The sequence below is a fragment of the Pseudonaja textilis genome, chromosome 1 (genome assembly GCF_049901715.1).
Source record: "Pseudonaja textilis isolate UNSWEBS1 chromosome 1, rPseTex1.2, whole genome shotgun sequence".
Lineage (NCBI taxonomy): Eukaryota > Metazoa > Chordata > Lepidosauria > Squamata > Elapidae > Pseudonaja > Pseudonaja textilis.
Genome location: NC_141990.1, coordinates 131,387,931 through 131,415,098, shown reverse-complemented (window position 1 = coordinate 131,415,098; position 27,168 = coordinate 131,387,931). Strand labels below are relative to the sequence as shown.

Genomic DNA, 27,168 nt, shown 5'->3' with positions numbered 1-27,168 from the left:
CACTGACTTGGAAAGTCCTCAGAGTAATCACTGAGTCTGCCTGGATACTTTCAGTGAAACAGTCTTAATGTCTTACAACTGCTCCAGAATTTATATCCTCAATACCCAGGGAGATCTTTCTCCTTTCCAATCTCAGTAAAACTTGCAGTGCTTGGTCAGTTGTGTGAGGGAAAACAATCAGCTCTGAATGATCAATTCATTGTTTCCATTCTCTCTCTCTCCCTCTCTCTCCCTCTCTCTCTCTCTCCCTCTCCCTTTCCAAGCTACATCTCAAATTGGGCTTGGTTATTGAGTCTTTTTTTTTAAAGAGAAGTAGCATGGATGGGATCAGTTTTCCTTATGACTATTCTGTGGCCTCTCGGGCAACAGGAAAATAAAATGTTACCAGAGTCACAGTTTGAGCACAGCCATTCAGAGGTTTGTTTTAAGTGCATGTTTTTCTTAAAGGCTTTCTATTTATATAACAAATCAAATCTTTACATTCAATTTAAAACCCGTGGATTTTCAGATATACATTAGGTGCTAAAATTCTTACTGGCCCTGAAAGAAGTTATTCTAAAGTAAAACTAACTTCGTTATGCAAGTCATTGTCAGAAGATCCACTCTCTTTTCCAAGAGAGCGCAGAGAGGAAGAGTGAAAGTCTAATATTTGTATTCTTTACCCTGCCCTAAAACTGAGTTCTTACTCCAAGGAAGGGGGAAACCTAGCCACAGATTAAGAATACAAGGACAGTATTTTCATTTTGTATTCTGATAAGAATTGATAAAAGGTACTCTTTATCAATTGGGTAATGCGATGAGAATACAGGTTTTTTTTAATTTTCGTGTTTTGTCAGTGTTTTGTTTTGCCACTCTGAGAAGGCAATAAGAGCAAAGAATTAGTGCTGTTTCTCTGCTCTTACCGCCACTAACTACTCCTTAATGGTGCTATAAGTCATGTCCAGTTGGAGTCATCCTTCATCTTCCTATAGCGGCAACCCTTTTCAATACCCATGATTTCACATGAACTTTTGCAAAACAGTAGGCAAGAAGTCTGAATTACAAATGCGCACAATAAGTATGTATAATTGCAACAGAATGGTATAATAGTTGGTAAATTCCTCCCAGGGATGAGCTTCAGCACAGACCATCCTAAAACTGTGCTGTATGTTAGCCAAAGCTGGGGAAACATCTGTAGCCAGCAGCTGCCAAAGCGATATGCAAATTTTGTTCTACATTTATTGTACATTACCATGTCTTGCTCTATTGTCTTGCCTGTATTTTCTGCCTATATTAAGTTTCACATTTAACATTATTTTTGGTATTTGCTTTACTTAATAAATCCTTTTGGCTTCTCTCTCATTTGTGTGTTCATTGCATTTGAAATCTACAAACTTCCTGCCCACATTTTAATGTGGCAAAACAATGACAGAAAGCCAAACACAGTATTAAAAGAAAACCAGAAGCACCTTGATCTGGAAAAGGAGAGGAATATTCATATTTAAAAAATGAAAAAAATGGAAGAATTCTTGGCCAGTTCTGATTTTTCAATCATTTTATTCAATAGCCTAATACAAGCATATCTATTTCAGACAGTGAACCCGTTAAACAAGGAGAGGTTTGATGTTATTATCTCATTCTACTGCACCAAAGGGAGTTGGAAGTCAACATCTTTCTTTTTTCCCTTTTCCCTTCTCTTTTCCCCCTCTTATTTTCCTAACGTTTTCTTTGTATTTTTTATATTTCATATTATAAAACTAATTAACAATGAATAAAGAGAACTGATGAGGAAGTGCTCTCCTCCTAGGCTCAGACAAGAGTGAATGGAAATTAACCTGCATGATTATTGATGACGTATCATTTTGCCTATATCTCATCAACTGTGTTTGACTACTCCACATGCTTATCACACACAAGGTATACAAGTCAGAACTGCAAAATAAAATTCTGTAGAGCGGTGGCCAGTTCAGATACAGAGAAGAAGCTGCTTGAAATGGCCTGGGCAAAAACAAGCCTCAAGGGGAGCATGGATGAGAAACACTCAAGTCAACTGGAGGCCGCAAAAGATAAGGGGCTGGCTCTAGGTCCTTCTCCCAGCCCTAGAGCACGTAGGGTATGTAGGGCTCTGGGTAGAGGAGATCTTGGAGGGCTTTGAACATAATAAGGGCATTCCACTGAAGAGCCAGAAGGTCTCTGTTGGGGGGAAACTGCTCCATTTGCTAGAACTCTGTGCATTTGCCTCCTGAACATGATGCCTGAGAAAGATTTTCTTCTTAGAACCCAGACAGCTGATAATCCACATTTGGACTCCTGAAGTTTTAGACCATGGCCTCTGTGTGTTTCTGTGCACATTCCCCACCAACACACCCACCCCAGGCTACTTTGGACTCTGACTATTTGGAACTCGTTACATGTGGACTATCTAGGGATTTGGTGCTTTGCTGCTCTGTATGTTTGCACACAGGCCCTATCTACCTCAGCTTGTATTTATTAAATCCTAAGTAAAGCTTCTTGTAATTCTCATCATTGTATGTCTGACCTGGGACAGGACAAATATTCATTTTCTGATTAAAATATTCCCTATTAGACTATTCCAATCAATATTTGGACAAGATAAATCCTAAATCTGCAAATAGAAATTGAGTTTAATTAAAATCCAGTTACTTAACACCCAAGTTAATCCAAACTGCAAAGATGAAATTGGGTGAAATACATATTAGAAAAGATGATTTATCAATGCTAGTATTGTAGTTTAACTCTTGGTTAATGCCATTTCCTCAATTTGTATATTATAACTAAGATATCATAGATAGTGCTTCCATCAAAGAAATTGGTAGTCTCATAAGAAAAAGCATGCCTAATCTAGCAATCAATGAAATAAAGTAAAAATGTATTACAAGTTTATAAGTTATTTTTCAATATAAATGAAAAAAATACTGCTAAAAATACTGATAGATGGGAGAAGCAGAAAAAAGTGTACTTTAAAAAATAAACATTCTGATAGATAAAATTCCAACATATATACGCAGTTTGCTTTGTGTGAAAATATTGAATAAGGATGTATTCAGGGTTAATACAGGATCAAAAATAAGAAACATGACCAAAGTGTTAAATTATATTCAAAACTGTGAACTGGAATTCTTTCACTAGTATGTAAAGTGGCTGGAAAAAATATTTAGCACCCCAGACGCTTTAGACAATTTGCAAGAAATCATTTAAGTGGCTTCATTTACAAGCCTTTGGAAAATTTTGTCAAAGCTTCTTTTGAAGATAACTCTCTAATTCAGGGGTCGCCAACCTTTTGGATCTCAGGGACCACCAAACTCATACTTTTAAATCCCGAGGACCACTAATACAATTTTTTTTAAAAAGCTAATATATTTAATATAATTTTTTATGTTAAATTTTATACACACATATATACATACATACATATACATATACATACCCATATATACATGATACACACAAACACACACACACACACACACACACACACACACTTATTTATTTAATTATAACAAAAATGTAAATGTTTAATGATAACAAAATAAAACATTCCAGGCTGGAAACCTGCCCCCCACCTGGCACCTTCCAAAGAGACAGAAGAGCAGGCGGTGTGTGTGTGTGGGGGGGGTCTCTGAGCTGAGGGGCCTCGGGGCAACTGCCGCTAGGAGAAGTAGAGGCAGAAAGGGGGTTTTGTTCTCCTTGGGGGGCAGCGCCCCTTGGCTGCCACTCCAGAGGCTTCTCAGCAGGCATCTGCCTGCAGAAGGACTGCCTCTCTTGGTGATCAATTGGGGGAGGGAGTGGGACAAAGTGGGAGCTCCTTTCAGATCCCGGGTGGAGGATTGAAAGGCTCAGATCTGCAGCCGAGGAAAAGCTGGGGGGCGGGGCTCTTCCAGCCTCACCTGGAGACAGGCAAGTAAAGGTGTCCCCGGAGGCACTTCGCTCACTTTAGCACTTCGCTGCCAAACCCAGCCACAGCCAGTGATTATTTGGGGGTGGGGGTGGGGAGAGGAGAAAGCATATCTCGCATTACCAGGGAAGGAAAGGAGACGAAACAAAGCTCACTCTTTCACTGAGACCTACAAAACGCCAATCTACCGTGTTCCAGGAGTTCTTCAAAATCATCAAACACTCCCACTTGTAGTTCCCGTGCCTCCTGGCTCAGGTCCCTGAGATGCACGCTCTCACACATGGTAGCGGTGGCAACAACAGTCCCCTCCCCCAGCGCCCGCTGTCAGCTCTCCCCGTTAGTTCTTTAGCTTTGAATTGCTCCCGTCTCTCTCTCTTTCCTCCCCCCCACTCCATGTGCAGGCAGAAAAGGGAGACAGAGCCATGCACAGCTTTCCACTTTTCCAGGCCTTGCTGCCTCTCCCAACATCGAAGCCTTGGAAACGCAGGGAAAGCCACCACAGCGGTAGCGCCCTGAGTTGCTTGCTTCTCCACTACTGCCTCCTCCTCCTCCAGCACCACTTCCTTCTCTGGGTAGGGCGATTCTTAACTAATTGAGCATGCTAAGGCAACTCAGGGTACTACCGCTGTGGCGGCTTTGCTTGCATTTCCGAGGCTTCGATGTTGGGAGAGGCAGCAAGGGCTGGAAAAGGGGAGAGCTGTGCATGGCTCCGTCTCCCTTTCCTTTCCTGCCTGCACGTGGGGAAGAAAGAGAGAGAGCCGGGAGCAATTCAAAGCTAGAGAACTAATGGGGAAGAGCTGACAGCAGGCGCTGGGGGAGGGGACTGCTGTTGCTGCCGGCGCCAGGTGTAGGAGCTGATTGGCACGTGCATCTCAGGGACCTGACTCCGGGGTCCCTCAGAGAGCCGGGAGGCACAAGAACTGCGCAGCCCAGATTAATTGTTTTGGGGGGCCATTTCTTCTGCGGCCCACCAAAATTTTCCCATGGCCCACTAGTGGGCCGTGGCCCACTGGTTGGCAACCGCTGCTCTAATTTGAGTTGTAGCTAAAATGTACTTCTCAACACTATAAGATCTGATTTGTGAGAAGTATTTTAAGTGAAATACCATCTTGAAATAAGATGTGAGGTTTATATTGGAATGAATTATATGAACCACTGAAATTCAGTAGCCTGAATTGCCTTTTTAAAGCTAATGGTTAAGTTCCCTACTCAGTCATCTCAATAATAGCCTGGATTAGGATGACAAGTTCAATCTAACAGTATGGTTTAGCATGATATATAAATGTCCCTAATGTTTTAGCTACATAACAAATTATTATTATTATTTTCTTCTGTTCAAATGTGTCTGATTCTCGAAAACTGCCTGGACCTCGCAAGGTTTTTCAAAAGCAGTTTGCAACTGCCTCCTTCCTAGGGCTAAGAGAGTGGGGGCAATGTAGACTAGTCTCCTTGTGGTGAACCCTGGGCAACATGTCTTTGTTACAACTAAATAGTCTATACCAGGGGTCTCCAACCTGAGCAACTTTAAGACTTGTGGACTTCAACTCCCAGAATTCCTCAGCCAGACAATTCTGGGAGCTGAAGTCCAGAAGTCTTAAAGTTGCCAAGATTGGAGACCCCTGGTATATACATTCTGGGTTGCTCGACCGCACAAGGATCTCCCAGCAAGAAGTAGCACAAGTACTCAAAATAAAAACAACAGTTATTGTTATATTCTGTACGCCATATTCAATACATACACACATAAATACATGCATGCATGGCTAAGAGCGACTGGCCCAAAAGCATCCAACAGACTTTCATGTCTCAGGTGGGACTGGAATTCACAATCTCTTGGTTTCTAGTCTTAACCCCAATACCAAACTGCCCCTCAACATATTAGTACCATTAATTAAATGTATAATTGAATTGATATAATTGAATTATATCCATTAATTGAATGGATATATCAAAAAAATATGCTAAACTAATACGTGGTTGGCTTTTTCTGACCAATGTATAATGCAAACCCAATCAATGTTGTTGATGTGCTATTCAAAAGTATTATGTGAACCCAAGCAATAATTATTATAATTGCTGTAGTGGCTAAGGCCTCAGGCAGAGACTAGGAGACTTAAGCGTACTAGTCCCGCTTTAGGCCTAAAGTCAGCTAGGTAACTTTAGGCCAGTCACTTTCCCTCAGGCCTGGCAAGGAGGCAATGGCAAACCATTTCTGAAATACCTTGCCAAGAAAACTGAACAGACTTGGTCAGGCAGTCACCAGGGGTCAAAAAATGACTCAAGGCGCAAAACAAAGATAAATTTATTTAGGGCTAAATCACTAAAAACTGTAGTCAATAAGTTTAATCTTTCCTCTTGTCACATTCATTCTTTGAATAAACAGTGTAAAACCACAGGACAGTTACTCAAGTAGAGCATCTGTCTTCACTGATTTCAAAGAAAGGCCAAGCACAGTCATACCACCCGGAAATCCCTGGGTTGTAGCCTAGATGGGAAAGTTAAGTTCTTCATGTCTATCTATCCATCCATCCACCCCATTTTGGAAACAAAGCATTTCTCTATGTTGCCAAGAAAATAACTTGGACATAGCCATGAAAACATCACAAAACAAGTTCACCCGGAAGAAAATGTTACTGAAAAATTATTTCATTAGCATTGGTTTTAAAGATTTGGTTACAAAGATTTTATGAAAAACTGACAAGCCTGGATAGATCTGAAAATTCTAAAATTTAGCTTCATAGTTACAAAAAATTATTTACAAATGTTTTATAGAAATGGAAGCCGTTTTCTTTTCCAGGAATATATAAAACAGGCTTCTAATTACACCCTGCCTTGCCTTTGAGTTCATTCTAAAGATGTTTGAAAAATTTTTTGCTTTGGACATTTAGAGCCTAGATCACACTGTTGGCTGCTGAGCTAAAGGCACATCTGCAGAAATCAATCTGAAGAATTACCAACTCCAATCTTTTAAATGACTCCTCCCCTAGCCCCTGCAACAAATAAGGCTCTGGTTGCTGGTTCAGAGTAGGAGCCCAAATATCTGTTTTTTCTGTTCCCACTGCCTCCAAGCAAATGTACCTTGTCTCTCCATGTTAAGTTGTCATCATCTTGATCTGGTTCACATGCACTGCTAAACAATCACAATTGACCATTAAATTCATGTAATGCAGTGAACCAAAATCAAGGCAGTTATTTTATATCCTGCCTGTTTACTGTTTGTATAACAGCTCAAGGCAGTGAACATATCTAATATTCCTTCGTCTGCCTATTTTCCCCAAACATCAATCTGTGAGGTGAGTTGGACTGAGAGAGTGATTGGCCCAATGTCACCCAGTCAACTTTCATGCCTCAGACAGACAACTCAATCTCCCAGTTTCTAGCCTGGTCCCTTGACCATTAGACCAGGGGTATCAAACTTACGTCAGCACGATGGTGTCATGTGACGTACCCAGACTTTTCCCCCCTTTGCTAAACTGGGCATGGGTTTGGCCAGTGTGTGACACATCCGCCCCGGAGAAGTTTGACAGCCCTGCATAAGACTAAACTGGCAGTCTTATCATTTAGTTACGCTGACAACATAAAGAACTAGGTGGCTATTTCTGATTAACAGGCTTATAAACCTTTTATGCTTGTATTTTTTTTTCCAACTTAATGAGAATATAACCAGAATCCTGCCCAATGTGTGTCTAAAGTCAAATAGGTAAAACTATATAACCGTTTTTCTGTTTTTTTTTTTTTAACCTGTTGACTTTGACATAACTCTTCCAAAGGAGGTTTGGTGGTTGAATGCTTTATTTCTCTACCGTTGGTTTCTCTGTATTGGACAGGTACAGAATTTCAGCTGCCATACAGCTCTTCAAGGCGTTAGTCTCTTCTTGCCAGAGTGGAATTTGGTAAGAGAGAAAGATCCATCTCTTTGCTCGGATGGAAGCCAAAAGGCAAACATCCTACTCAGCATTTCCGAAACCTCAAAAGTCCTCCTTTTCTGCAGCTGAGGCAAGGAGATTTGGGGGTTGGAGAAAAAAGGGACCTTAGAAAACACGACATCCTTTTCTGTATTTCAGTCTTCTCTTGCAGTTTGCTGGAAGGGCTGTCTTTCCTCCACGCAGATTTCAGAATTTAGATCAAAAACTGGAAGGTTTCGCAAGCAGAAAGGGTTATTTCCTTCCTCCTGCCTGCAGCCTCTGCATAGCAGAGAAGTAAGTGGTAGCTGCCCTCTGAGGTCGAAGCAGAGTGTGCAGTTTGGCCTTGACAAAACAGCTTTCATTTGCTAAGAAAGATGGGATGACTCAAAGCACATAAATAATACCTCTGAGATTAAAAACCCAGGCCTTCCTGTCAAACATGAGAAATAAAGAAAAAATCCAGCTGCTTCTGTACTGCTGTGACCAAGGAGACAACTATCAGAGAACATTCTTAATCATGAAGGATTCTCTATCTGTGATATGACTGATAATTTTATTGAACATTACATGGATAGCAAAAAGGCAACAATGTCCTCACATCTTTTTTTTTTTAAATTACTTGAGGAATTGGGAAGAAAAAGCTTATTTGTTCTTTATTTGAATTATTGAAGCACCAGGTCAAATATCCTTCAAACACCGTGTAGTCTGCTTGTGTAGCTACTGCCAAGTGTGAGAACAGAAATCTTAATCCCAGCAAATCATCACCTCTTCGTATTACTGACCTGAACATACCCCAGCTATTTTTAGATTGTGAAGTCTTGGAATCAGAAAATGGCTTTCACTTGGCATAAGCAAATGGATGAAAACAACGTTAAAAATCCTCAATGTAACGCTCACTACTCATTTTTAGCATAGGGAATCTTATGGTTTTTAAATCCCCACTCTCACTCCAAAACTACAAAATGTACCAACTGCAGGTTAGCATCAGAATCCAATAGCATGGATTCTAACATGCTCTCTTGGTGCCCTATTTTCATGAACAATGCTAATGGGCAGATTTACATTGGTAGAGTGTGCCTTCTCTGCAAAGTTTAATCTTACTCTCTCTCCTTTCTCATTTGTTTGCTTGCCTGCCAGCTATTGATATACCAAAGCTATCCAATTCAGTTCGTTGTGTTTCAGTTAATGTTTTTGAGGGTTAGAAACTTTTCAGTGTACTTGCCAGTCTACCTAACCAGCTTTAGGAGAACAATGGAATTCAAGGTGATAAGGAAACTTACAAGGTGGCAGTGAGAACTAACCAGCTTTTCCAAGGGACAAACTTTGGGTGGGACGCTAAACAGGTTTCCAGATGCCTTACTTAATTCAAGGAGGATATGACCATATTCCTGAGGTACAATAATAAACCCTGAAAAATAAACCTCTGAAATACAGCGTTACTCCAACAAGGATGCCATTAAAATATGTGTGAATGTTTGTAAGTAATATATATTTGTCACAAAATAGAAAGTAGAAGGGCACTGCTTTTACTCTGCCATAGGAGCGTGATTAATTTGGAAAACAGTTCAAGAACACAAGCAAACAGGGCTCATCCCATACTGTGAGAAAGAAACCAAAAGTGATGAACATTTGTATATGAAATGAAATGAAATACTTTTCCATAGCATAGAAATGATGGCAAAGGGAAAATAGAATCCATGGAGCACCACCAACAGAATGACTGCATTTATTGTAACCAAATCAAGGGGCAATTCCTTGGATAAATTTGTCTGGGCTTGGAAGCTGAGCAGGAGCAAGCCTGCTAGTACTCAGATGGGAGATTACCAAGGAATTTTGGGGTTGTAGGCTACCCTAGGACATCAAAAGTCATCCCCAGGGAGAAGCAATGGCAAACCACTTCTATACTTTTGCCAAGAAAACTGTGTTTGAACATGTCCACAATCTGGAGTTGAACAAAATTCACTATGACTTTTTTACATTATTGTCATTCCTAAATTAAATATGTGAGGGATGATTTATTTAGTGAAACTCAAAATACTGCAGCAGAAAGAAAAATCTGAAGGGCTAAGTACAAACAGAAAGGAAGCCTCGCCAATCGCCCAGGAGGACATCCAGAAAGGGGTTGACCTGGAAGAGGCTTCTTATATTGCTAACATCTCACAGCAAGTGGATCATTTACCTTAATTTATATCAGAACTAAACATGGATGGCTCCTGATAAGTACTTGAAAGGGGACCAAACACTATTGAGATTTTTTTATAAAACCACCCAAAATTGATGGCAATAGAATGGCACCCATTCTATTGCCATGAAAACTACATGGGTACCATTTGTCAGGAATCAGTTTTGAACAGAGGAAATCTTTACCTTTTTACCAACACCTCAGGAATACCTGGAAGAAGAAATCCACCAGCACAATCCAAATGACCTCACCAGCACAGAGACTAGAACAGAATCCTACAGAATCCATAAGATGGAAGTCACAGATCTCAACAACTCACATTCAGCATCACTTTACGGACTAACATCTTAAGGGGAAATTATTGCAAAGCGGCCCAGAAAAATAACATGGCTTATGGTCGGGCTTTTAATTTTTCTTTTCTCTCTGGAACAAATATTTTTAAAAACCCATTATACACACAATTGGAAACATGTTGTCTGAAAGCAAAGTGGAGAATGGCTTTGTATTTAGCCAGAGTTCTATTATATTTTATACATTAAAGGCTTCCAGGCACATTTGGAAAACGGAGATAAATCATTTCAACTCCGACAAATGTACACTCAGAGATAATTGTAATTTAAAAACTGCAGGCAAATCCTTTCCCTCTGTTTTGAAATTGTAGGCAACTTGAGTTATTATACTTTAGAACAGCTTACAATTGGTTAAGTTTTTAAAACTATTAAGAGTTTTGGAATGCTTAGAATTGTGAAATCTTACTGTATTAAATCAAAACATCTCCTGATTTCACAATTTGGTTTAGATATTTAAAAGTCCCAAACTGTCAGTTTTAGGATGCATTCTAGATTATTCTAACTGTACAGTATTTTTAAATAAACAAATATTCTAAAGTAATGCACTAGACTAGAAGTTAATTGATTGTAAGAACACTGGAATAAAGAGACAGAATATTCATTTATTAATATATTAGTAGACAATGTTCTTAAACATTATTAAGTATATGTTTTATGAATGCAAAATGAATTCTTAAAAATGTTCAGTAAAGGGTTTTTTTTTATTTTTACTGGACATTCTGGACTCAAAATGTTTTAAAAGAGTGGTTAATTATTATATTGAAAATGTAAAGTAAGAAAGATGAATGTGACTGCATTTTTAAATTATGCATCCGAAACTTGGAATTTATCACTCTATGAAAAATGATGCAATTATCAACCGGTGATGGAAAGACAACAAAAAGTGATTGTTGGAAAGATAGGTCCCAGATTTATAGTCCTGGATCACCACCAGTTTATAAACTGGCTCTCTATCAATGTAATAGAAAGACTGATCAATATTATTCCATTTAGCCAAGAGTTAATAGTATGCTTAGGGGTAAATAATCATATCTGAATGTAATAACATTTCCCTTTTTTGTGTGTGTAAACTTTATGACAGCTTTTTTAAAAAAAATTCTCTACAAAACAAAAAATATAAGAAAAATACAATCCCCCAAAATACGGTTAATAGTACCAAATACCACCAAAAATCAAAATTCTGCATGACAAAGCAAGAAATCAAATTGAAAATCATGTGTAACAAGGCTTGCAGCACTGGTAACCTCAATTAGATCTTAAGAGATGTCCCAGCTCTCACCAACTCTTTGGTTAAAATCTCACACAGATTAGAGTAAATTAATTTTCAAAGTGCTTCTTCATGACCCAGATGCGAGTCTTGTTCTCACTTCACTGTAATGTCAGACACAAGGTGCTGACAAGCTCTTGACCTCCAGATTTTGCTCTTTGAGATTGGGTAACTTAAGATCTGCTCTTTATTTAGAGCCAACCAGTGAGGGATGCTTTCCCCTTGTTATGATTTGAATAACAAGTACCAATACAGGGATATTTCAGGAAAGCAATAATTCACCGGGCAAACAACTAGGATTGAAAAATGTAAAGTAAATATGTAGGAATAAAACATGGTTTGCTCCGACCCTGACCCTGATTCTGTTTACTTTGTAACATGGCTATTTTGTTCTTAAAATATTACACTCCTGGCAAATTATGCAAATGACATTTGTATTTTCCCTTGCCAATGGTCACAGGAACGGACCACCACAGTCTATAGCAGTTCTCAGTTGGTGATCAAAATCTCTGTTAGATTTTATATTTTCATTTAAATCAAATTATATTTAAGTTTTGCATAACACAAAAGTACTCTGATAGTGAGTGCATTCTTTTGTGCCAGACATGTGACTATACACAAGGTTTTCTGGTCTTCTCTCACTGAAACATGTCATCAGCACCTAACTTAATAAAATGTTCCGGGACACTTCAGAATCCTTTCATCCCATGGTAATAATAAGGAACAGCCCAAGTGTACACTACTGGATAAAAGATCACACATAGCAAAATGTCATATTTTAAAAATCAATACTTATACTGGCCAGAAGAGTTGATACAAAGAAAGGTAGTTGCATGAAAACTATAAAATGGAAATTCTCATAGTATTTCTTTACACGTTTACTACCATATTTACAATGCTTTCCTAAATTGTGTTGACATGCCAAATTTCCACCGGAAATGTGGAGGAATTACTGAAAGTGTAAGATACTCCTGACTCCTATTTCCCCTCTCCTTTATAACATCTGAAAGCAAAGAAAGCAATTTATCCATAATCTCCGTAACCTAACTGATGTGTATCTCCTTTTGTTTTTCCCAGTCCTTTGAACAACTAACACAGAAATTTGGCATTTCAACTTAGGCTACGAAAGTATTCTAGACATGGCATTATACGTGCAAAATTGCATTTCACATCTTGTGGGCTCGTGAAGAGACAAGGTGTGCTTATTTCCCTACTACCTAAAAAAACCTCTGACCATAATAAAGAATGCTTCCGTATTCTATCTGCTTATTCCTTTCTCTACTCCTGGAGTTACAAGAGAAGACTGTGATGCATTCTCAGCATGAGGAAGGTTTGATGTCCTCAGTAGCAGGGTGGGAGAGTTAATGAACTGTTGATTTACAATAACTATGATTAGGCTGATGTGCTCATGGATAAAGCTTTGGTCCCAGGTTTCTGAGAGGGTACAGGCCCAGTTGAGTCACAGTTCCCAAAAGCAGTAGCAATACCACTTAATATACCTCTTCATAGTATTTTACAGCCCTCTCTAAGTGGTTTATAGAGTCAGGACACTGTCCCCAACAATCTAGGTTCTCATTCTACTGACCTCTGAAGGATGGAAAAATGAGCTGGTCAAGATCGAACTGCTGGCAGTCGGCCGTCAGCAGAATTAGCCTGCAATACTGCAATCTAACCATGCGCCATCACGGCTCCATACTTGAAACCTGCAAGTAGGGAAGCTTTGGTTGACAGGATACAGCTTCTATTCTTTTCCCAATAATCTGGGAGTTGGTATACTTCACATTCCATCAGCCTGGGGCCTCCCTGAATTTATTGGAGACTGCCAGCCACTCTCGGCCATCATCCGCATTCGAGATTGCTCTCACAAGGGAAGGGGAAGGGCAAGTAGGCAAAAGCCAGCTCAGAAATCTGTTCATTTGGATGGACTCTCTTTCTTTTACACAGTCACATCACCAACAGAAGCCCTGTGGGAAAGAGCCTAGAAATGTATTTGATTTAAAATATTAAAGGAAGAAAGATTGCTAGAAATATTTACAGCAATTGCCAGTGGTAGATAAAATCAGCCGCTTGAGATTTCTCATCTCTCAACATGTATGTGAGTGTGGGTATAACTGCCAAACACCACATCCTAAAAAAGGGCAGCACTAGGACAAAAAAAATATAATTGAATTAATAACTGTAGATAAAAAATAGGATATATCACTGTCTTAGAACATTACAGTAATTGTACATACTAACCATTTTCTTATCTACATGGAAATGTCTTAGTTCACACTCTTCTTCCAACAGAAACAGGCAAAAGACAAAAATATTATTTATTTAAATTTGTTACACTTACCCACTCTAGCATAGGTTACTCCTACACCCATCATTGAGTTTGGAATTATAGCTGTCATTATGCAGGCCATCACATGATAGCACTTAATTTTACCATCTTTTTTGTGGTGGTTAAGTTTTGTTTTGATTTCCAATAAAACAAACAAACAAACACTGTCACAGTCATGTGATTATGGTACATTGCAAATGGCCATAAATGCCAAGCACCCAAAATGCGATCACATGATCATGGAGGGGGGCGGCAGCTATCAGAACTCCAACACTAAGTCATAAGTAGTTCTGGAGACATCCACTGTAACCTCAAACAGTCGCTAAGGAATTGATTGTAAATCAAGGAATACCTGTAGATTCTGGTGATTGAGTGGGGAAAGAGAAGTAAAGAAAAATAAAGAAATGGTGTTTTCAGAGACAGTCATAATTCACTAAATTAGCAGTTCCTCTGAAATGTAGCCATTCTTCAATGGCATTGATAGCATACCGTTTTCTCCATCTTGTATTCCAGTGATAAAGCTTCCCCTACTCTGGAAAATTCATTTAGTGCTGCCAGGCAAACAACCACGTCACATCTCGAGTGGGGAATAACTTTTAGAATTTACATTACAAGGGGAGCCTTGTGACTTGTAGTGTAATTATATTATCAAGCAATTACACAGGCACTATATATTATCAACACAGCAATGTTTACCCTCTCCCTAATTCTATTTACAGTGCCTTTATCTACAATGGCTTCCAATATTTGTAAATCATCTGGCGAGGGTTATTCTCCTGAAAGATATTACATGGATAACTGTCACTAATAATTGATACAAATAATTGTCCCTAATAAATGATATAAATAACCATCACTAATAAATGATATAAATAATATTCAAGGAGAGACAGCTTTGTGTAGTGGTTAAGACACCAGGCTAAAAACTGGGAGATTGTGAATTGTCATCTTAGGCATCATGAAGCCAGCTGGATGACCTTGGGCCAGTCACTCCCCATCAGTCCTAAAATGGAAGCAGTGGCAAACCACTTCTGAAAAACCTTGCCAACAAAACCGCAGGGACTTGGCCAGGAGTCACACAGAGACAAATAATAGTCAGTCAAGAGAACCTTAGGAAAAGGGACAACACAGAGGGCACTGGGAAACTGCACCTCAAGCCTACCTGGGCTGATTGCAACGTGGACTGCAAGAGCACTACCTCCTCTGTATGGCTTGCTTAGGCCATATGAGTGACTCTGGAAATTAAGATGTGCAAGAAAAAAAAAGCATTGATGAGGATATTCTTTCTTCATTCCAGAGGTGGGAAACTATGGCCCCTTTATGACTTGTGGACTTCAACTCCCAGAATTCTCAGGAATTCTGGGAGTTGAAGTCCACAAGTCATAAAGGGGCCATAGTTCCCCAGCCCTGCTGTATACAAATATAACCTTGAAGGGACTGAAAGCCAAACAGTTAGGCCTTCATGCTTTCCCATACGAAGCACTAGGCAAACACTGTTCCTTCTTCTTGAATAATGATTCTCAAATTACGCCGTCCCCTGTTGTGTGTTAATGCTGAATCACAGGAAACTCTCAGAAGACATTCAAGTGCCAGAAACCGAGACATGAATAGGTCAAATAACAACAGCTTGGGAACAGAGCAGATTATAATGGGGTCTATGCCAAAACTAAAAAAGGGAATTATCTATCATTTTTTACGACCAGGCCAAATAAGTTACTGTACTATTCCTCAGTCAAATTTCCAGCCTCTAACAGCTTTGCTAATCTGGGAATGCCCAAGAAGGGCAGGGTCTGTGCGTGGCCTGAAAGAAATTCATTTTCCTGGGAAAAGTAATTCACATTACAACTCTGAGGCTTACCACACAAGTTTGTTTACACAGAGCCAAGAATTTCTGGATTGAATCCCGATGGTTCCTGGCACTGTGATTATAAAGGACAATCCAGCAGAGCAGTCTAACCAAAGTTTTCCAAATCCATACACTGAAGAAGAACCAGAATGTCTTGACTGAAAAATATCAAAATCCATCGGCCAGTGCCTTTCATTAAAGAAATAATCAAATACATATATATGGTTGCAGCCAAGTAATGAAGAGAAGCAGCAGCAGCAGCAGAAACCAAGGTGATGACAAATTTACATCATCACACGCCCTATTTATAGATTTGTAAGACATCATCAAATATTTCTTCATTTGCTCACCCATGCTTTCTCAACACCCATGGAGAACAAAACTGGAAAAGGGACTATACATGCATTGTAAGACTGATTCGACCGTGTATGTTTAGCATTTAGTAGCTCAAACATCAAATTATTGTTTCTATCGGCCTTTTCCAATCTCGAAACCTTTCAATGGGGAATTTTGAGAGTTAAACCTTGAAGGAGCCCCATTTGAAGCGGAATCCCATTGTGGAAGGCAAGAAAGTCTAATCATCACTAATGTAAGTCCTTGACTTTCAGCCATATTTGGGGCCATTGCTAAACAAGGTAGTTGCTAAGTGAGTTGCATCTGATTTTATGACCTTTTTGCCATGGTTGTTAAGTGAATCATGCAGCCATTAAGGGAAATAGGCTTCTCCCGCTGACTCTGCTTGTTGAAAGCCAGCTGGGAAGGTTGCAAATGGCGATCACATGACCCTGGGACATTGCAACAGTTGTGAATATTTGCCACTTGTCAAGTGCCTGAATTTAGATCATGTGACCTTGACGATGCTGTGATGGTTCTAAGTGTGAGGCCTGATTATAAGTCACTTGTTTCAGTGCCATTGTAAGTTCAAACAGTTGCTAAAGGAATGGCTGTAAGTCGAGGACTACCTGTTAGCTGATTTTCAATGGAGTGAGCTCACAGAATTAGCAGCCATCTTACGAGAGATTCAAAGAAAAATTAAGAGATGTATGTAAATCATATGTGGGACAAACTTCCTATGAGAATTTTCCAGCTTCAGCTCAGGAAGCTCCAGCACATATAACATTCATAAAGTTGGAGCAAAAGACAAAATGCAAAACCTCAATTTTGGAAAATAGCTTTGTTTGTAGCTCATATCCTCCTGTGTTTCCAAAGCTGTGCCATCTGGTCCTTGTTCCCAAATATGGTTTAATTTTTAAAGTTCAAATCAGGCTGGGAGTCTCATTCCCCAAAAGTCCAGACCTGAAAAGGATGCCACATTCTGATATCACTCCTCAAAACGCAGCAGAGTTGCTAATGTCGCTGCCTTTTCCTTCCTTTAAAATCCTTTGTGGAGAACAGCACAGTGATTATATAAGGAAACAAATCTTATCCGACGCAAAAATTTGTGATGCTTAATGGTATAGTGATGCTATTTGTGCTTATGCTTTTTCTAAAGATGATCAGAACAAACTGCACCAAAGAACCTAAATAGAAAAAAAAAAAGGCTGTTTATATTCTTATTTTAAAACATATTGAGAATTATACTACGGTTTTCTATACTGCAGGATCTGACAATGAATACTATCTGAAGCAATTACTTTAGGACAATCCAAGAACATCTTAGATACATGGTGGTGCAAAGTATTATTTGAAAAGGTACTTCAAAGTATTCCCCTTGTAAAGGAAAAAGCCCAGAGCCGCCAGAAGATACAAAATTTATTCCACTTGGAACAATATAGCAGCATTAGTAAAACAGTACATCAGTGTATTCAGAAGCATAAATCTGCCCTCCCTCCTGCGTTGCAGAGCCTGGCCTTCACACATAATAATCAATCTGGAAGCACAGATAGCTGAAACAAAGATAGATGGCTGTTTTATTTCACACGGAATTGAATTCAGCTCATAGAGCAATCTGAGACAAATGGATAATCAGTTGCAAAATGAAAAAAAAAAAAAAAGGTACAACATAAACCTCAAACAAATTTCCCTCTTCAGAACTCAAAGGAAGAGGGAAGCAAGCTACAAGCTTACACTGCAAAGTAGGATCCCTCCTCAGCCTTTCAACACACTGCCACGTGCGGGGAATTCTTACACCTTAGCTTGCATAACTGACTCGGACAGCTATAAGTTAACACCACCAGCAGTTTTCACCCTGGGGGCAGACATGGAGAGAGTCAGTCTTCACAAGAGACATTTTTCTCTTAAAAGTCAGGTTGAGGCCTTTTGACTTTTTCTAACGGAAGCAAGAGGACATCTGATGACATGATGAGGCCACTGGAAGGAGACGGCCCTTTGGGGAGGGAACAGGTGGAAACAGGAGCAGGACTTGGAGAGGCAAAGAATTCCCATCCCAATCCTTAGCATCCTCCAAGCCTAGGGGGACAAAAAAAAGCCCCCATACAGATAGTCCTTGATTTACAACCATATTTGAGCCTGGAATTAGGGCTGCAAGTCATGTCAGCCGTTATCACGTGACCATGCCCGATTTTACGACTTTTTGTGGCCGGTTGTTCAACATTATCACCATGGTCATTAAGAAAATCCACAGTCGTTAGGAGAACGCCAAGGTCATTAAACAAACCCATTGTCCGGAAATTCACTTTGCTGGAAATTGGAAGTAAATGTCAGTTTCCAGCAAAATACATCATAAATCATGGACACGTAACCTGCCAAGCCCCGAAAATGCAATCATCGGACCATGTTGCGGGTGGGTGGGTGGGTTGGAATTTGAATCGTCTGTACCTTTGTTTGGGTTCATTGCAATTTCAGAGAGCAATTTCTAAACAACTAGTGGTACATCAAGAACTACCTGTGTCAATGTTTTTCATAATCTTAATCATGGGTGATAAATAAAGGTGGTTCATTCACAAGGAGTTTTCTGATCTTAATTCCATCCTTAATTCTGACTTCAGGAAAAACAACAACAATAACCACTGAAAATTAGTAGTTCTGCAGCCAGGTTTCAGCAGTGGGATCTCAAAAGGCCTGGACCACAGTAGTCTGTGCCCTATCCATCTCTGTCCCAAATTGCATCTGATGTTAAATTTTATATCTGAATACACCTGGAGCCTTAGCAATATTATGGCGAAGTGTTCTCTTTTTAATGAGATAGTCCAGATAGTACTGGCCTTACACCTTACACTCAGTTGCAAAAAATGAGATCAGGATTGGATGACATTTTCACTGGATATTTTCAAGAATTGTATGAACCTGCCCTAAACTTGATCTGCTTCTGCCATACTCTTTCAAGGTTAGATTTATATTTCGATTAACAGAGTTGGAAGGGACCTTGTAGGTCATCTAGTCCAACCCTCCACCCAAACAGGAGACCCTACACCATTTCTGACAAATGGCAGTCTAATCTCTCCTTGAAAGTCTCAAGTGATGGTGCTCCCACAACTTCTGAGGGCAAGCTGTCCCATTGGTTGATTGTTCTCACTATCAGAAAGTTTCTACTTATTTCTAGGTTAAATCTCTCCTTGTTCGGTTTCCATCCATCGTTCCTTGTCTGCCCTACAGGCGCTTTAGAAAATAGCTTGACCTTCTCCTCTCTGTGGCAGTCCCTCAAAGGAGCCGCAATCTCTTTCTCCTCTCCCACTGGGATGTTTATGTGGATAAACATAGAACATAAAAACAAGAACAACAGTATGGTGATCATATAGCTATAAATTAACTAATCTAAGATGAAGCTGTATACAGAAGAATACCTGAAACATGTGTGATAATTAGTGTGGAGAAACCTTGGCCCTATCCCTCCATCTCATTTTTGTTACTCCTTTCTTTGTTCCTCATTGGGTTGCTGTTATATTTGTGTGTGAGGAAATGAGTGTTAGATATTTGCAGCGACGAGCTTCTCATACAATTTGCCATCTGAAGGTTGTTGGTTTTTTTTTATTCCAGCTCACAATTCTCAACATTTTATGTCAGCAGTTTCAATGTAATTAGATGGCCAGATGTGGTCCCAACATGGAACTTCATTATGGAGCTGCATACTTGAGGATGTGAGGGCCTCTTGCCATTCAAAAGTACAAAATGTGCATTTGTGGGTTAGTGCACTAAATCTAAAGATATAATTTACCAAGCCCACAGTCCCACTTTGAAATAAAAAAAGGGGGGGGAGGGATAAACTATACACTATAAATAGTTAGTGAATCAGCAGCCATGTGAAGAGCAATTATTGTTTTTTTTCCCCAAACGAAGATTGCTAACTTTTTTTCCTGGCAGACTCCTGTGCCCTTACCGCCTACCTGGCATGCAGAAATGAAGCAGATGGAGCGTTATCCATAGGTTTGCTCCCATGCCTAAAACTGAAAAAATGCTGCCTTTCAGGCAGCTGTTAAAAGCAAAGCAATCTGCCAAAAAGAACTGGAAGTTCTTCTCTCGGATTACAGGATGTCTTGTATCTAAGAATTGTTTCATCTCCCACACTGCAATACATAAATATCTCAATATTTTTCAGAGAGACGCTGTAGTAATTCTGTATGTCAAAGGAGCCCAGGCAATTCTCTACAAAGTTTCCTTCTTGCAGAGATTTAGCTCTATTGTGCTGTAAATATTTCCAACAGTGCACCTTCGTATTTGTAACAAAGGAAAAGGAAGAAATCTAACTACTTTTAGCAGCAAAAAGGGAAAATGGTTCATACATAATAAGCCAATGACTTAAAGCTACTAAGAGAACAGCGGAGAACTGGAGGAAGAATGTTTAAAGAACATTAAGGCTCCAAACTACAAATGACAGAACCATAGAGTTAAAGATAAAAGTTTGTTGGAATAAAAGAGAGTCTTATAATAAAACTAGATTTTTAAAAACAGCTTGGGGTAACCCAAAACATTGAGCAAATGCAAACTATATATAAACCCAGGTGAAAAAAGACCCAAAGGGAGGGTAGTGAATTAGATTGCAAGCACTCATGCCACTTTAACTACCAGCCAGACACATTTCTGAATTTCACTTTCATTCATCTAAGTCAGTGGCCCCCAACCTTTTGGGCACCAGGGACTGGTTCCATGGAGAAAGTTTTTCCGTAGACCAGAGGGGGCGTGGTTTTCCATCCTGCCTGCATCCCGCAGATGGGGTTTCGCTTGTTCCCATGGACCGATTTGCTGACATGCCATGGACTGGGACCGGTCCACAGACTAGGAGTTGGGGATCCCTGATCTAAGATCTACATTTGCACAAGGAACAGACTGCTGTTCTGGGTCACATGCAAAGTCGGGAGCTTTCTGTTAAAAAGATTTTGCTTTTGAAAAGACCAGTGGAGAATCCCAGGAGAAAAGGAACCAGAAGCTATATGCTGAGGTTGGGAAAAGCAAAGAATCTCTTTAGTCTCTGTTAAAAATAAGGAACCAGAAAAAACTGGATGGAGAAGCTTGCGGGGAAATGCTCATGAAAGGAAGTAGGAACTCTTCCTGCAAGGAATCAAGTCTTTCTACAGCACAGGTAACATTTTTAGATGAGCTAGAAATAAAGGATAATGTTGCTTTTTAACAATGTTCCTTGCTATTGATCCTATACAAGCCATCTTTCTATGCAAACTGGCACCTTCTTGTGTCAGAGTTGCTTTTATATTAGTGGCAGATCTATCGTCCTTTGAAATACTAAAACTTTTACGTTCTCCTGTATATTCTTTTTAATTAGGTATTCTTTTCAGATGTCTGTGTTTTGAACCGTTCTGTATTCTTATCCCCTCTTACACACCCAACTAACTGTACCCAGACAACACATTATTCGACTGAAATGGAATTTTTATATATTATACTACTAAAACAAATAAAACTTTTTTTAAAGGTTATAAAGGAGCCACCATATTCTCCCTTTTCTTTTTTTGTTTTAAATGAAGTTTGATTCTCTTTATTTCTTGTGATATTGGTCTCATCCTACATGGGAGAAGGGGTTGATTTTCATAATCACATGCTTCAATGCTACAAGGTCAAGAAATGTTTGTGCTAAAGAATTTTCCTTTCATCATCCCCCCCCGCCCCCCCTGCTTTTTTTTTAACCTAAGAAACACCTACTGTGAGGGCTAGAGTTGGAAGGGATGATCAGGTAAAGACATACCTAGGAAATAGATAGTGCACCCAAAGTAAACAGTAGAGCTACAGGGAGGGTAGAGAGCTTCTGGGAGGCAAGACCACCAGCCTTTCACACTATGGGTTTGATTTTGCCATTGCAAAGAGTAATACTGCAGTAATACTGGCAAATGCAGATTAAATGGCAATATCTAAAAGAGTTTTCACATATCCTGCCTTATGTTGGCTTGTAGATTCTTGAAAGGTCTTTATATTGTAAAAAGTAGGAAGATGGAACAATATGTTTCTAAACGGCCTAATTTTAAAAGTATATTAAAAGTCTGAGCTTGTTCTATATTAATTTTATATGGATTGTTTAGATAATTATTTACGTTCAGTTCATTTTAACCATATGAGTGTGTGTATGTATGCATGCATGCACACACTCATGTGTATTATTGTAATATCATTGTTGTATTATTATTTTGGTTCTTGTATGTTAGTTTTATATATTTATGTTGTTATATTTCACCAAATAAAGAAAGCATTTAAAAGCAAAGGTTGTGTTCTTCAGGATAAACCATACAACTAACAGTACAACATTATGCAAGTTTACTTAGTAACATGTCTCTTTCATTTCCATGAAATTGATCCCCAAGAAAGTTTGTTTAAGGTTGAAGCCTAGTTTACCAAGCATAGTTACTCAGACATTAAGCCTCCAAGTCTCATGTAGTTCAAACATGAAGTAATATGTAGACTTTACTCCAGCATACAGTTAGCATATTTAACCTCATTTAAATCACAGCCTGTCAGTTCCCAGTGCCATTTAAAACATACTTTTGTCTCTCAGATTTGATCTTGTGATTCTTACCACTGAACATTTCATGTGAAGAAACCTACATAACCAAAACTGCAGGCTCAGCACTGATACCATCAAAGCATAACATAGGATGGATTTTTTTTTTCACATGTTCCCTTCTTAACTATCTCCTGGCAATTTCCCTGCAGCCAACCATGAGTGCCTCCTTGCTTGATTTGTAAGCTGTTTCAGCAAGGCTGCCTTTAAAATATGTATGAGCCTATTCATACTGAAGAATTAGAGGGACTAGAGATTAGTTAATCTTTGCGTTAGAGGACTCACGGTTTTCAAAGAACATTCAAGGCACTGCCACATATTTAATAGCCGGGAAGGAGCAGGATGTAGTATACAGTTCTCCCCAAGATTCTTTCTAGGCTAAGTTTAGATTCTTATCCTCTTCAGCCATCATTTCAGGAACAAGCTGGGCAATCACCACCCAGTTAATTCAAATAACTGATAGAGAAAAGTGGGAGGGAAAGTGATTCTAACTCAACTATCTCCCCTATTATCACAGAAATTTTTTAAAAGAATTTATAAGAAGGAAAAGAAAAAAAAAAAGATGCCAAAATATCCTCCCAAAGCACATATGATTTCACAGAACCAGAGTCACACCTCTTTAAAAAGGTTTGGCATAAATCAAGCTATGATAGTGGAATTTATCTATGAATCCAGACAAGTTTTACTAAATGACCCCTCCTTATACAGACACGTAGGTTGATCATTTTTTCTTCTTCATTTTTTCCCCTTCAACTTGTCTTGCCAAAAACTGACAGCTGCTTCAGCAAGTACAACTGAAGATTTCTAATGGGAGGGAGCATTCCTGGGGAGCCACGTTCACCTTTATTTCATCCATCCATCCACCTGTCCACAGTGGTGGCATTCAAATTGTTTTACTACTGGTTCTATGGGTGTGGCTTGGTGGGCGTGGCAGGGGAAGGCTACTGTAAAATCTCCAGTCAGAGGTGGTATTTGCCGGTTTTCCTAACTACTCAACGTTTCCGCTACTGGTTCTCCAGAACTGGTCAGAACCTTCTGAATGCCACCTCTGGTCCACACCCACCCCAATCTCTCCTTTAACCAGAGGTCAGGGAATAGGAACTGGTGGCCTATAGTTATTCCTAAATAACAAATCTGAACAGTACACCAATATGATCAATGTGAAGGATACTAACAGAGGATTTAGAGCAGTGCTTCTCAACCTTAGCCACAAAAATCAAAACTTCCATTTCCTCCATCAGTATGAACTCAGCCAACATGAATGACAAAATACTATCAACATTAGCAAGTCGGAAAATCTACAACAGGGGGTTTCCTGCCATTATAACTCTTACTCCAATCTCGGTGTCTTGAAAGTTAATTAAATATTTTTTTTTCTTTCTATTCCCTTAGCTCGCCCCAAACAATCAAGTATACCCAAGATTTATCAAACCGAGTATCTTTTTTATTCCCTACAAAATCTGTTGACAGAGGGGATTAAGTTAGGAGATTGCTCTTGCCGATTCTTCCCAGCAAAGAGGTGCCAAAACAGTCCAAGAATTAAAGTAAAGGAGGCTGTAGACGCTGGCAGCTGTATGCTGCATCCTCACGTTGTCTCTACTCACCTCCATTGCTCATTCTAGAAATGGGTTGAAAAATATTTTATTTTAAAACACATGATATTAGGTTGGCAGCCAAATGGAGTTATGCCATTAATTGCAAGAAAAAAGGTCCAAAATCGCATTAAAGTGTCTATGTGTACATAGGTGCTAATACAAATAGTCTTCACTTAACAACTGTCCTCTTTAACAACTGTTTAATTTACAACAGTTACTTAACTTTAAAGTCACATTTACGACCATCAGTGTCCCAAAGTTACCTGAGCTTCAGGCCCTTTACAACTGGCACGCACTTATGACCATCACAGATACCACACTCACATTAACTACCATTTGCACTCTTCACTGCTGACAAGCAAAGACAACAGAGAAGCCAGCAATAAAAATTGCAAGTCGCAGTCAACTGAGGTCTCTTTCAGCAACCGCATCGCTTAACGATGGATATGCCAGTCCCAATTTTAAGCATGCACACGTCCATACCTGTGCACACGTAAGAGTGAGAATGGACACACCACACCATTCTATAATACAGTTCTTTTGTAACTAACTTATTTAGTTCTGATTCACAACACAGGCCAAACCGTGCAAGCTATCCCAAACGCTGATTCTGGCCATCTGTGATCTTGGCACTAATTTGGGAGCAAATCTCTCTGAATTCCAGGGAAGTTGCTTTCCTCCGGGAATTCAGCAAATGTTAGCACAGCATCCCGTCCATCTCCCCACCCCCCTTTTTTTTTTCTTCATAAATAGAGAAGCCTCAAAGGAAAATGCTGCTGACAAGCACTAATAAGGCCCTTCAGTGGGAGTTTGGGGAGGATGCCGTTCTCCATCATCCTAACAGAATAAAGGACGGGGCAAACTCCTCACCGTAAATGCCTCCAATACGACGACGCCTCCCCACCCACCCACCCACCCCCGTGTCCAGGTTAGCGGGACTCCCCTTTACTACCGCTTAAGACTCCAGCTACACCGTGTTTACGGACGGTCCTTGTAAGAGGCGAGCCCGCTCTACGGATGACAGTTGAGCAAAGCTCGCCTACAGCGCAGCAGCCGCCTTCGCAAATCAACGCCGCGCCCGGGGGGCGAGCGCTCCTTTTCATCGCCGGCCGGGCAAAAAACCCTTCCCCGGAGAGGAGGGCGGCCTACCCAGAGGAAGCGCCCGAGGGATGCCCACCCGCAAGGAGCTCCAACGAGCCCGGCGACGCCTCACCCTTCTCTTCCTGCTGTTGCTGTTGCTGCTGATGCTGCTGCTGCTGCTGCTGCTGGTGGTGCTGCCGCCGCCGTCCTCGGAAAGAGAAAAACCCGCCGGCTCGGCCGTTTCTGCCCAGCGGGCGCCTCCTGCGCTCGACAGCTCCCGCCGGGTTTTGCATGGACCACTCGCGGTGCGCCGCCCGCTCCTCAGGGGCGCGAGCAGCCTGGCCGGAGGGTGGGCGCCTCGCGCATTCTGTTGCCGCTTTGCTGCCGCCCCAAGGCTGGTTCTGCGCGCTTCCCTCGCCCGCTTGGCGGCCGGCTGCTTTCTGCTCGCCTTGCCCCCACCCTCCTTCTGTCCCTTGAGGAAGGAAGAAGGGGGGGGGAGGGAGGGAGGAGGAGGGAAAGGGAATAGCTAATCTGAGCACAAGGGCGCCATTAAGCCTCTGTGGCTTTGCAGCCGGAGCGGGGCCGCTTTGAAGCGACCGCTAAATTGGGTGCGCCGCGGGTGCCCCCCGCGCGCCCCCTGCCGGCTCGCGGGGCACAAGACAAAAGGGGCTGAGCCTTTTCCCCTCAGGGTTCGGATCGCTGTGGCCGGAGAGAAAAGCTTAGCTCCCCGTGGCTTCAAAATCTAAAGGACTGATTTGGACGAAACTCGACAGCCCTTTTTTCCTGCGCCTTGTTGATAAAAACCGGATCGCCCATGTCCGACGACGGATATGGCGCAAGAAGAAGAAAGGTTGGGGCGGAGGGCGTTGATGAACAACTCGCTTTTTCTGGCTCCTTTGGATGCTAGCACTCCGTGATCAATCAATCAGTCAATCAGAACAGAGTTAGAAAGGGACCTTGGAGGTCTTCTAGTCCAACCTCCTGCTCAAGCCTATACCATTTCAGACAAGTGGCTGTCCAGTCTCTTCTTAAAAACCTCCGGTGATGAAGCACCCACAACACCTGAAGGCGAACTGTTCCACTGGTTAATTGTCCTCACAGTTAGGAAGTTTCTCCTTAATTCCAGGTTGCTTCTCTCCTTGATTAGTTTCCACTCATTGTTTCTTATCTTGCCCTCTGGTGATTTGGAAAATAAGTTGACACCACCCCACTCCTCTTTATGGCAACCTCTCAAATACTAGAATGCTGCTATCATGTCACCCTAGTCCTTCTTTTCTCTAGACTGGCCATGCACAGGGAAATAAAAGCTTCCTTCCGAACCAATCCCTTGTCTTTGGCAGCAGACAAGGTTTTGCCCTGGAAAAATGTATGGTCCTTGCTCCCTGACTGAGCCATGGGATTTTAAGAGAATTTTCATTGGAAAATATAAAGCAAAAGGTGGATTGCTTATTTTCCTCTTTTAATACCTCTTCCTTTTTTAAAAAAATCCAGACTGTCCCAATCATTAACCAGAGCACTAAATTGTAACCTAAAATGGCAAATGCTAGAAGACAAGGCATAGTTGAACTGTAAAATTTAACACTCAACCATCTCTACATTGTCCCGCATCCAAAGTACGGAGACAAGCACAGTTGTTGCCTCGTGACTAACGTAAATTAAAACTCAGGTAAATCAGGGCAATTCACATTCCTGCCCACTCAAGGGCTGGAGGAATGCTTTTAAATGGTAGCCATCTGAATGTATCCTAGTTAGTTTTATAACAGGATTCATCAGATTCATCTTTATTAATCTTCAAAGTCACCCTCCAATGTCGGCATTTGA

The 27,168-nt window shown here is 40.5% G+C and overlaps 1 protein-coding gene across 3 annotated transcripts in view; it reads right to left on the bottom strand.

Moving 5' to 3' along the window:
* Positions 1–25,925, bottom strand: part of RNF144A (ring finger protein 144A) — a 63,180-nt gene extending 37,255 nt beyond the window's left edge. Inside the window, exon 1 of one of the 3 annotated variants that reach the window (XM_087916878.1) lies at positions 25,481–25,925. In XM_087916878.1, coding sequence (XP_087773004.1) covers positions 25,481–25,640 — 160 coding nt within the window. In that variant the 5' untranslated portion in view covers positions 25,641–25,925. Of the gene's footprint in view, positions 1–13,184; positions 13,299–25,444 lie in introns of those variants that run through there. The other 2 variants (XM_087916872.1, XM_087916881.1) reach the window with 2 other exon arrangements.
* Between the last annotated feature and the right edge of the window lie 1,243 nt (positions 25,926–27,168).